This window comes from Rattus norvegicus, chromosome 13, assembly GCF_036323735.1.
Source record: "Rattus norvegicus strain BN/NHsdMcwi chromosome 13, GRCr8, whole genome shotgun sequence".
Lineage (NCBI taxonomy): Eukaryota > Metazoa > Chordata > Mammalia > Rodentia > Muridae > Rattus > Rattus norvegicus.
In genome coordinates this window covers 94,940,165-94,951,748 of record NC_086031.1, presented here as the reverse complement: position 1 = coordinate 94,951,748, position 11,584 = coordinate 94,940,165, and the positions used below count along the sequence as shown (strand labels likewise).

The 11,584-nt window shown below is 42.5% G+C and overlaps 1 protein-coding gene across 7 annotated transcripts in view; it reads right to left on the bottom strand.

Moving 5' to 3' along the window:
- Positions 1-207: 207 nt before the first annotated feature.
- The window catches only part of Lin9 (lin-9 DREAM MuvB core complex component), a 45,357-nt gene continuing 33,980 nt past the window's right edge, over positions 208-11,584 (bottom strand). For 6 of the 7 annotated variants that reach the window (XM_039091468.2, XM_006250417.4, XM_039091467.2 and 3 more), the window contains 4 exons: positions 6,583-6,708; positions 2,778-2,957; positions 2,556-2,653; positions 208-1,629 (listed from right to left, as the gene is read on the bottom strand). In XM_039091468.2, the coding sequence (XP_038947396.1) occupies positions 1,524-1,629; positions 2,556-2,653; positions 2,778-2,957; positions 6,583-6,708 (510 nt within the window). In that variant the 3' untranslated portion in view covers positions 208-1,523. Of the gene's footprint in view, positions 1,630-2,555; positions 2,654-2,777; positions 5,297-6,582; positions 6,709-11,584 lie in introns of those variants that run through there. The other variant, XM_039091472.2, reaches the window with a different exon arrangement.

The following is an 11,584-nucleotide window of genomic DNA, read 5'->3' as shown; positions in this document are numbered from 1 at the left end:
GAAAAAGGAGAAAGGAAAAAGGAAAAAGGAAAAAGGATTACTTTTGTTTGTTCGTGTGTGGTTGCTCTGCTCAGAGGGTGCCCTACAGAAGTCAGATGGCTGCCCTGGCCTCTAAGTACCTCTCACCTGTTGAGTGCTCACCAGCCCCCTGACAACATTTTAAATAGGATTAACTATCATCTACATTAATAAAATTCTTGCACATCATTAAATTTCATAGATTGATTTATTTAGAATTACAAATATTAAGAATAAAAGATTTATGCATTTCTTAATTAACGTAACAGTTTAGCTAAATATAAACTCTGCACTAAGATCTGCAGTGGCCCAATACCAACAAAGAACACAGAAGCATTTTTAAACTATACAAAAATTTCAAGGAAAATAATCTTATTTCAGTTTTATTATACATTAATATACAAAAGTCTCATTTTATGAGATGTCAAACAATCAGAACCACCTCTATAGCTCTATTTTAAACTCCAAATCTGAAAGCAATTATATTTTGGCTTTATAATACTCTATATTAAAACAAACATTTTAAAATACATACTTTTTACAAGATTATTGTAGACAGGGTTTTTCTTAAAAAGAAAAAACCAAACCAAACAAGAAAACAACTAAAACCAAACCTCTCTGTAATTCACACTGGTCATATGCTTTCCTTATAAAATATTTTTACTTTATAAACTGTGTACTGTTGAGTTTTAACCAGTAATCTGGTTTAAAGTTGTGCAAATAAACAAAAAAATACGAAAATAGTGTGTTATCAGTCTTTTTTTAAAATAAATCTTAGCGATAGCGCTTTGTGCCCTGAATCATGGGAAGGCACGCCAAGTCCACTGCCGAAACCCAGCATTCCACAGCACAGCTCCCCTGCTCCTTCATTGTCTTCTGCTGATGAACAACAAAGCTTTTATAAATTATGATAAATTAAATATTATTATTACAGTTGATCTACAGAAGCGAGTCACACGGTCAGCATCTGTGACAGACATAAGGCCGTGCTTCCTTCCCATCTGCATCCCAGTGGCTTCCGTAAGACTAGGACTTCCTTCCCACACCCACGCGTCTATTCTGAAGCCTGAGATAGAACGGTCAACTGAGTCCACGGACTCGGGATTCTCAGATGAGATTCCCACCATCATGCATGGAAAGACCATACTTCTCCATGTTCTCTGTCACAGGAGTCATCTGCGTGTGCTGGGCAGAATTCATGCATGTATAAACTATGGTGAGCACATGAGACAGTGCATTCAGACAGGTTCAGGTTAAACATACTTGCTGATAAGCATGAAATATAAGCGACACTACTGCACCTGGATGATGATAAAAGAACAATGAATAAACGCTGGTCAGCACTGCTGGCTAAGAAGCAGTACGGTGTACTACAAAGCCGTATCTGGAGGTGTACAGTTCTCTTGTTTCCCAGCAGATAGCTTATCTGGTGTTGGAAGCTTGGATTAATGAAAAGGACTCCTCAGACCACGGTCGTGTGCGGCTGGGTAGCAGGACTGCTGTGCTCAGTCCCTGTTAGTGTTGTTGGCTGCAAAGGCGTGCAGGTTCCCCATCTGGCTCAGGCCACTCTGGATATGTGCAACGTGGATTTCTACATTATTCTGAAAACAACTAAAGGAAAAGAAGAGAATATTAACTACCACAAAATTAAGAAAAATAAAACATTAAATTCATCATTCTTATTGTGTGTGCCATAGCATAATTGTGGCAGTCAGAAGTCTGTCCTTTTCCTGCTGTTATTTGGGTTCCAAGGACTGAGCTCAGGTCTCCAGGCTTGCACGGCAAATGCCATCCTGACAGCCCTACAACCTATTCATTTAGTATTGTGTGCACATGTGCACATGCATGCTATGGTCAGAGAGCTTTAATTGCTCTCTCCATTCACCTTTATATGGGTTCTACGGATTGAACTCAGGTGGTAGGCTATCGAGGGGAATGCCTTCACCTGCTGAGCCATTTCAAGACCTAAAAAAAGCGCTCTCTCTCTCTCTGTCTCTCTCTCTCTCTCTGTCTCTCTCTCTCTCTCTGTCTCTCTCTGTGTGTGTGTGTGTGTGTGTGTGTGTGTGTGTGTGAATTTAATTTTAATTAGCAAATAGGTATTTCTTAAAAAACAGTTAAGAGCTGGGCGGTAGTGGCCCTGCCTTTAACTTGGGAGGTAGAGGCAGGCAGATCTCTACGAGTTTGAGGCCAGTTTACAGATTGAGTTCCAGAATAGCTAGGCTACAGAGGGACCCTGTCCCCTCAAGGAATGACTAAAAACAAACAAACAAACAAACAAAACAAAACAAAAGCTAAGAAAAAGCCTTCAAGGAAGGAAGGCACAGATCTGTTTCAGTGAGACCACTGCTCCGCAGTAAGCCAAGCCCAGAGGTCATGTCCTGATGCCTTCATGAAGAGCTTGTGTAAAATGTCTGTTCTGTCAACAGGATGACCAGAAGGGAAAAGCTCTTTTATATATATTTATAGGATAAACAAATACACAAATACTTTACAAACGAGCAGAACTCTTAAAATGTCATCAGATACCTATAACTTACCTGATATTAGAAGCATCTATTGTGTTCTTTATGTCATTTAATGAATCTGTCAGGGATTTGAATTCAAAGGAATTCAGGTCTCCTCCCTCTGCCAGACACTACAGGGAAAAAATGTTTCAAAATTTAGTTAAATTTTAGCTTAAATATAGACACAAGTAGGAACAAATTAATATGGTTTTCTTAGGATTAAAAAAAAAGAAGCTATTTTTCTCTCAAATTTACCTTAATTTGTAATAAAATCGCAGTGAGCCTGGAGATTAAGTCCGTCAGATTTTCGTTTTCAACACAGGGCTGCCCTGAGGCAGAGTTGGCTTGCCGGACGATTTCCTGGGCTTCCTCCTCACACCTCCGCCTCATGTCTGTCGGCTGATCAGCAGGCTGGAGTCCCTGGTCTGGTGCAAGCTGAACATGGAGAAGTAAGGCCTGAGATACACCCTGACAGTGGTGTGTGTGTGTGTGTGTGTGTGTGTGTGTGTGTGTGTGTGTGTGGACATGAACGTGCCATGGCATACACGAGGAGGTCAAAGGACACTTGGAGGACCTGGGTAATATCCCTGCACGTAGACTATGGGAGCTGTTATGATTACACTGAACTTGTACACTTCTGGCAGGACCCTGCAGTGTGATGCAGTCATCTCTGTGTCATTACTGCATGGTAGTGTGGTCATCTGTCTCATTATGGTGAGATGCGGTTTTCTGCTCTGTTAAATAGTGAATTGTTTGCCAGCTTTCCACATAGTAAAGACTTCCTCTTTGTAATTATAATTAGTATCCAAGAAAAGACTTTGAAGCTATCTAAAGCTCCTGTTTAGCATCACAGTTTTCCTTACCAATCTGAACATCCAATGATGCCCGATGGTTGTCAAATGTTCTGTTTGTTTCTTTTCAATTTATTGTTATCATTACTGAGTGTGTGTGTTATATGTACCACATGCATACGAAGTGCCCAAAGAGGCCAGAGGCATCAGATCCCCTGGAACTGGAGTAATAATGGGCACTTGTTAGCTGCTAAACTGGGAAGAGAACCCAGGTCCTCAGCGAGAGAAGTGAGTGCGTTTAACCACGGAGCCCCATCTCCTGCCCACGTGTGGGCTCCTGGAGATTTTCCATCTTTATGTTTTGAGACAATGTCTCTCACTAAACCCAAAGTGCACCAATTTGGTCAAGCGAGGTGGCCTATACCAATCAATTTCAGGGATCCACCCAGCTCTGTGTCCACTTCCCTGATCTGGCAGTAATAGGACACCACTGTACCTGGCTTTTAAGAAGGTACTGAGGATTTGAACTCAGGTCCTCATGCTTGAGTGGTGAGCATTTTACTGAGTCATCACCTCAGCCCAAGTAGGCACCTTTAGAAAACCATATGCATTATTTCTGTTAAATTAGATTCTAAGCTCTTTACTCTGAAGCTCAGATTTGGCTGTCAGCACTCTGTGATGATGCTCTGCTTTAAATGCCCACATAGTGTGGGTCCATTTTCCTGGCACAGTGAGATCCATATTCATCCAGTGCTCTTGCACCTAAGGCACTAGGTTCCTTCTCTGTACCATCCCTAGGTCTAGGCCCGGGAGCGTCTAGTTTCCACACACAATAATGTCTGCAAGTCTGACCTTGAGGGCTTTAGCTTCCAGCCTCTGTTTGCCAAACTAGGCCTAGAATGCTTTCAGCTTCCTAGACTTCCTGCCGAATATCCTTATGTTTCTAGTTTTTTTTCTGAACTCTGGTTGGCTGGCTCAACTCAGCTGTTCTGGCTCAAACTCCTCTCCAAGCTGACCGATTCAATCTGGCTTCCTTCAGCTTCTCCTGAATTGCTCTGCTTGGCCTCCAACTAACTCTGACAATCTGTTCTACTCTGGTTCTTCCTACTCTCTGGCTCTTCCTGTCTTCCTTTTCAAGCCGTCTCTGTAAAACTGTCCTGTAAAAACTGCTTCTACTGACTCGCATAGAACTGCACGAAGTCATAAATGACCCTAACTGCACTGCACCAAACTCAACCGACTCCCGAATGGCTGACCATGACATACAGTCTCCTCTGCTCTTGTAAGAGTTGGGCGTATCCTATCTATGACTCATTCTGTCAAATCTGATTCGTCGCTCTGTCTGCCCCTTAATTGTAGTCACTGTCAAACTAAACTTGCTACACTGTTTGGATTGAAGGTGTGTACTAAGGGCATGTCTGTATTCCAGCTGGATCACTTAGACCCAGGTCTTTGGATGTCTTCCTTGTGGGAGCAGCCATGCTGCTGGATTAAAATTCTTCTACAGTGAAATTAAGAGTAATTGTTCTGGCAGGCACAATGGTACCTGTCTGTAATTCTAGTCTGTAGGCTACAGCAGGGTGAGACAGAAGAATTACGAGTTCAAGGCTAACATAGACCAGCAAGATACTGTTCGTTCATTCGTTCTTTCTTTCTTTCTTTCTTTCTTTCTTTCTTTCTTTCTTCCTCTCTTTTTTTTTTAAAGATTTATTTATTATGATAAAGCATACAAGAAAAGGGCACAGATCTCATTACAGATGGTTGTGAGCCACCATGTGGTTGCTGGGAACTGAACTCAGGACCTCTGGAAGAGGAGTCAGTGCTCTTAACCACTGAGCCATCTCTCCAGCTCCCAAGGTACCATTTCAAAAAAACAAACAAGGGACTGGGGAAATGATACATGAAGTACTAGCAGGGCAAACGTGAATATCTGGGTTCCATCCTCAGGTAAAGAGCAGGCAGTTTGTACTTGCAATCCCTGGGCTGGGGAGGCAGAAACAGATGCTTAATTAGTGAGCTGGGGGTGATAAAACAAGGTCGACAGTTCCTGAGCAATGGTACCCATAACTGACTGCTGACTCTGGCATCATGGTACCTGCCCCACAGAGACACATGAGTGCATGCACACGTGCACACAGGCACCACCAAAACCCAAAAGATAATTATTTTCCTGATTTTTTTTTTTTTTTTGGTTCTTTTTTTCGGAGCTGGGGACCGAACCCAGGGCCTTGCGCTTCCTAGGTAAGCGCTCTACCACTGAGCTAAATCCCCAGCCCCTTTTCTTGATTTTTAATTCTAAGTCTTTTTTCTAATAGAGCAATATCATTTGTAAGTTAGTAATTGAAAATTGATAGTTTACTGTGTGTAAAATACTCTTTTAACACTGATGTGAGCACATATATATGCAAATTACAGTTCTGCTAAAAGACCTTTTAAAGATACTGGTTGAACTTAGAGCCTATAAAAGGTGAAGGTAACCACCCAGAGAGTACACATGGACAGACCCACGGCTCCAGCTGTACATGTAGCAGAGGATGGCCTTGTTGAGCACCAAAGGGAGGAGTAGCCCTTGGTCCTGCCAAGGCTGACCCCCCCAGTGTAGGAGAATGTTAGGGCGGGGAGGCAGGAAGGGATAGGTGGTTAGGTGGGGGGAAAGGGGTAACGTTTGAAATGTAAATTTTAAAAAATCCAATAAAAAAGTTAAGAAAAAAAAGTTCAAACACTAACAACTATCTATTTGGGCAGTACTGTAGCTACCAAAAATATGTTTATAATTAGATAAATATTCATGATGAATTCATGTACTGAATTTTCAAAAACGTAAAAATGACCTAATGGAACTTAAAAATAATCAATCCAAAAGAAAGCAAAGGAGAAGGAGATAAAGAAAATGAAATAAATGTAACTCGTAACATGTAATGGCAAAATTTTACCCAAATTGGTCAGTAATTTCCATAATGTAAAAGACATAATGTACGCAATGCAGTAAAATAAAGTTTAAGGTAAAATTATTAAGCCTCAAATATCAAGACACAGAGGGAAAACAGTACAAATCAGGCCGGGCGTGGTGGTGCACCCTTAATCCCAGCACTAGAAGGCAGAGGGGGTGGATTTCTGAGTTGGAGGCTAGCCTGGTCTCCAGAGCAAGTTCCAGTGAGACCCCGACTTAGAACAGAACGATAAAAGCAATATAAACCGCTCACCTCATAGCAGTATAAACCGCTCGCTCACCTCGTAGCAGTATAAACCAGTATAAACCGCTCACTCACCTCGTAGCAGTACTGCTGAACCTTGTGTAGCACTTTGTTCAGGTCCTTGTTCAGCTGCTCCAGCTCCAGAACAATCGTTGCATACCGCCGCTGAAATTCAATGCCTATGGGCATGGAGTATGACTTCTGAAATCAAAAACCGGTCTTGATAAGGTTTGTCTTGTTAGCAATGCAGTTTCCATAATCTAAAGAACCAGCAGGCCATTCTACCAGCCCATGGTCAATGACACTGTTCTTCCGTGATAATGGTGTCAACGTCATGAGGGACTGCCTCTGTTCTTAGGAAGACATCATGTCTGCTACTCACTCTTTTCTTTCATCTTATCTGACTGTTTTATGTTAGGTGAGAATGCGTACGCACGTGTGAATACCGATGCCCAGGAGGGCAGACGTACAGGGTTGCCCTAGAGCTGCAATTACAGGTGGTAATGGGCTGCTCAATGCAAGTGCTAGGAAATGCCCCCGGGTTCTCTGCAAGAGCAGTATGCATTCTTAGTCACACAGCCATCTCTCTAGCTCTCACTCACTTCTTCTTTATTGAGATTTATTTATCCATTTAATGTATGTCAGTACACTGTCACTGTCTTCAGATGCACCGGAAGAGGGCATCAGATCCCATTACAGATGGTTGTGAGCCACCATGAAGTTGCTGGGAATTGAACTCAGGACCTTGGGAAGAGCAGTCAGTGCTCCTAACCGCTGAGCCATCTCTCCAGCCCCCCACTTACTTCTTTTAGTGGAGATTTTATATACAGAGAACTTAAATGAAGCAAACACCCCTTTGACATCAAAGATGGAGCACCGAGATCTGGTGTCTGCCCTCCGGGCTCCAGTCTTGTATGACCCAGTATTTCCACACTATGCCTTGATAGAGAATTAATGTAATCTGCCTTTTGATTTTACAGGAGGTTATAATTAAGAGATTGTCTTGAGTTTTAAGAGACTTTGGACTTTGAAACGATGTTGAGCCTGTGAAAGACTACAGAGACCATTGAAGTTGGTCTAAATTCATTTTGTATTGATATGGCCACAAGCCAATGAATGGTGTGGGGAGAGTAAAATGTAGTAGTTTGAATGAGAATGTCCCCCATGGGCTCGGATGTTTGAATATCTGGTGGCACTCATTGGGAAAGTTTAGGAGATGCAGCCTTGATGGAAGAAATATGACACTGGAGGAGGGCTCTGTGACTCCATGACACTTCCAGCTAGCTTTCTCTACCTTGTATTATGGTTGAGGTTGTAAGCTCTCAGCTTCCTGCTCCTGTCACCAAGATGGACTTTTACTCCTCCAGAGTCATAAACGCAGGCAAACTCCTTCTGTAAGTTACCTTGGTCATGACGCTTATCACAGTAATAGGGTAAACGGATAATCCAGAAGTATGTTTCCTGCTATTGATACAGCTTGTTGCATATCTTCTCACTGAACAATGTATGAACACTTCCTTGCACACTAACCAATGGAGAGTTATATAAGCATTCCTCACATACCATAGTTTTTTTTGAGATTTTTATTTTTATGTGTACAGATGTTTTGACTGCAAGTGTGTCTCTGCACCACATGTGGCAGTCCCCATGGGGAGCCAGAAGATGGTATCAGAGGAATAAAAGGAAGCACTGTGATGTAACATGTGATGTAACACATCAAATAATGGGTTAACGGGGGGCAGGGGCGGGGGACTAGCTGTCAGGCTACATATGAGCTTCCTAAATGCTAGAATGTATAACTTCATACTACAGAATGTCATGTCATAGGGCTGGGGTACAGCCCAGTCACAGTGCTGGCTAGCATATGTGAGGGCCCAGGTTCAATTCCCAGTATGGGGGAAGAACTAGTTTTGTTTTGGTTTTGATACAGAGTCTCACCATATAACTCTGGCTGGCCTAGAATATGCTATGTACAGTAAGCTGGCCTTGAACTCAAGAGATCTGCCTGCTTTTGCTCCCTGAGTACGGAATTAAAGGCATGTGCCCAACAGCTATCATCTTGTTTGCTAACATTATTGTTTTAACTTTAGTTTTAGTATAAAATTGCCCAAACATAATTCAATAAATCACTGCATAGTAAATACACCTTTATAAGAGACACACATTTGTAGAAAGCGAAACACTCACCTATCATAAACATGCCGAGAGAACTGACAACAGCGGACTATACAAAGAGCTGCGGAGCAGTGTTCGCAGCAAGTTTAGAGGAACTGAGGCCTGGGACAATCCAAGTAAGTGCTCATCATAAATGAGTGGGTGACTGTGGGACATCATGAAGGGGGCAGCTCGGTGGGACAAGCCCACGGCCCTGACTAGATCATTAGCACTGAAGATAAAAAACAACGATGGGGGGCTGGGGATTTAGCTCAGTGGTAGAGCGCTTGCCTAGCAAGCGCAAGGCCCTGGGTTCAGTCCCCAGCTCCGAAAAAAAGAAAAAAAGAAAAAACAACAACAACAACAACAACAACAACAACAACAACAACAACGATGTATTCTGAGTCCTGTCATTAAGTATGTGTATCTCAAACTTACGTGAAAACCAGGCAGGAAAAGAGCGCACACACTGTATGATTCTATTTATACAATGTTCTAGAAAACAGAAACTAATCTTAACCCATGATATCAGACAGCATATCAGTGGGTGCCTAGAAATCAGGGAGAGATTACCAAAAGAACTTTTAGACTAGCAGGAAACCATTTCCTTTCTAGCAGAGCATATGGTAGTGGTCCCGGGCGTATGACTGAATTATAATTTCATGCACATGCGGCTGAGTGAGCATGGATTCTAGCTCAACAAAAGTAGGGACTTAGCCAAGAGGTGGCGCACGCCTTAAGACCTATGACCCTGGAGGCAGAGGCAGGGGGATCTCTGTGAGTTCCAAGCCAGCCTGGACTATAGAGTAAGTTCTAGGAGCCAGGGCTACATAGAGAAACCCTGTCTGGAAAAGCCAAGGGGTGGGTGTGGGAGGATTAGGCAAAGTAGTAATAGGGAAACCCACCTAGGCCAATTAAGAGAACACCAATATCCTATGACCCTGCCTGTGTTATTTCTACTTCCTCCTTCCAGAGAAGCCATTACCACAAATCCATAGTTTGTATTAGCTTTATTTTATAAAATATGATGAGACAGACTATTCTATTTGCTTTCTGCCTTTTTGAGAAAGCATCTTGGTATGTGGTTCTAGACAGCCAGGCTGGCCGGGGTCTGCAGTGATCCTCAGTCCTCTCTCTCCTAAGTCCTACAACTGGGGCTAGTGAGGTTTATCCTCCCACTGCAAATATATGTAACAGGTCACCTGCTGCTATACAGCACTCCTAGCAAGAACCCGTGACACACGCTATGCTGTGTACTTGCTGGTATCTGGGCTGCCTCTAGTTTAATAGCAGCACCGGTGCCCAGGGCACGTTACACACATATGGCTTTTTTCCCAGTGTATAGAATCATCCTGAGTTGTGGAATACAACGTTTTAACTTGTAACATTTTCACCCATCTTTGGTATTAAGTCTTTAATAGACATGCATGCTAACAAATCACACATAAACAAAGAGTCTTTAAAAAAGTGTGAATGGTACCTGTGTACTCACATTACCCTGATCATTAACACAGATGAGCATCAGTTTTTTAAAACCCAGGTAGGCTTTGAACTCACAACCCTCCTGCCTCCATCTCCCAAGTGCTGTTACTATAGGTGTGTGCGTGCTCTCACGCTTAGCTGCAAAGTTGAGTGTTTTTCGAAAAAGATTCATTTACTTAATTTATATGAGTATACTGTCACTGTCTTCAGATACACCAGAAGAGGGCATCAGATCCTATTACAGATGATTGTGAGCCGCCATGTGGTTGCTGGGAATTGAACTCATGACCTCTGGAAGAGCAGTCAGTGCTCTTAGCCCCTGAATCATCTCTCCAGCCCCCACGGTTGATTTTTTTTTTTTTTTTTTTGGTTCTTTTTTTCGGAACTGGGGACCGAACCCAGGGCCTTGCGCTTCCTAGGTAAGCGCTCTACCACTGAGCTAAATCCCCAGCCCCACGGTTGAATATTTTTAAAGGCATTTTTGGAGGTACTTGGGAATATCTTTCTGTATAAAACTTGCTGTCTGTTCAACCCTCCTTCCTGCTGTCTGCTGGGCTGCGCACTTTTTCTTTCAAGTGTATAGCTGTAAATATTTCCTTTGACCCTGTGGACTGTCTTTTAGTTTTTGTCCTTGTGTCTTTTGATCAACAGAGATACTTAAGTTCAATGTAGGTTAGCCCAGCAATCTTTTCCTTTACAGTTACTGCTCATTCTCTGTATTTATGTAGTCTAGAAACACTGACAGTCTCTTATATTTTCACAGCTCAGTTTTCCATTTCCAGGTTTAAATAAACCTCCATGCATTTTGTCTATGGATAAAGTAGTGGCTGAATTCCCTAAACTTGTTCTGATATCCAATTAACTCAAACCCATTGTTTCAAAGCTCTCTGTCCCCACTGCTTTGTCAACCACCTTTGTTTTGAGTTACTGTGTCTATAAATGGGCTTCTACTTCAGTAAGTCTGTCTAGTGTCAATACTGTAGTCCTCAGCTGCTCCCACTGTGGCCAGTATGTATGTACCATGTGTGTGCCTGGTGCCCAGGAAGATCAGAAGAGGGTGTCAGTCCCCAGGAACTAGAGCTACAGAAGGTTGTGAAGCTTTATGTAGTGTTAGGAATCAAGTCCAGATCCTCTGGAAGAGCAGTCAGTGTTCTTAACCACTCAGCCACCTCTCCAGCCACACATGTATCATTTCAACATGTTAATGAATATTTGAATAATAAAATAGAAGAGACATATTGATGTTAATAAACTCAAACTTTAACAACTTACTTGGTAAAGGCTTGACATATAAGAATAAGGGTCTGAATGTGTAACCCCAGCACACACTGCTTGTTACAGGGCACTGGATAGCAAAGAGAGCTGGTTCCTGGAATCAGCCAGCCTACCTGAATCTATGAGCTCCAGCTTCACTGAGAGCAGACCCTATCTTCAAACATAC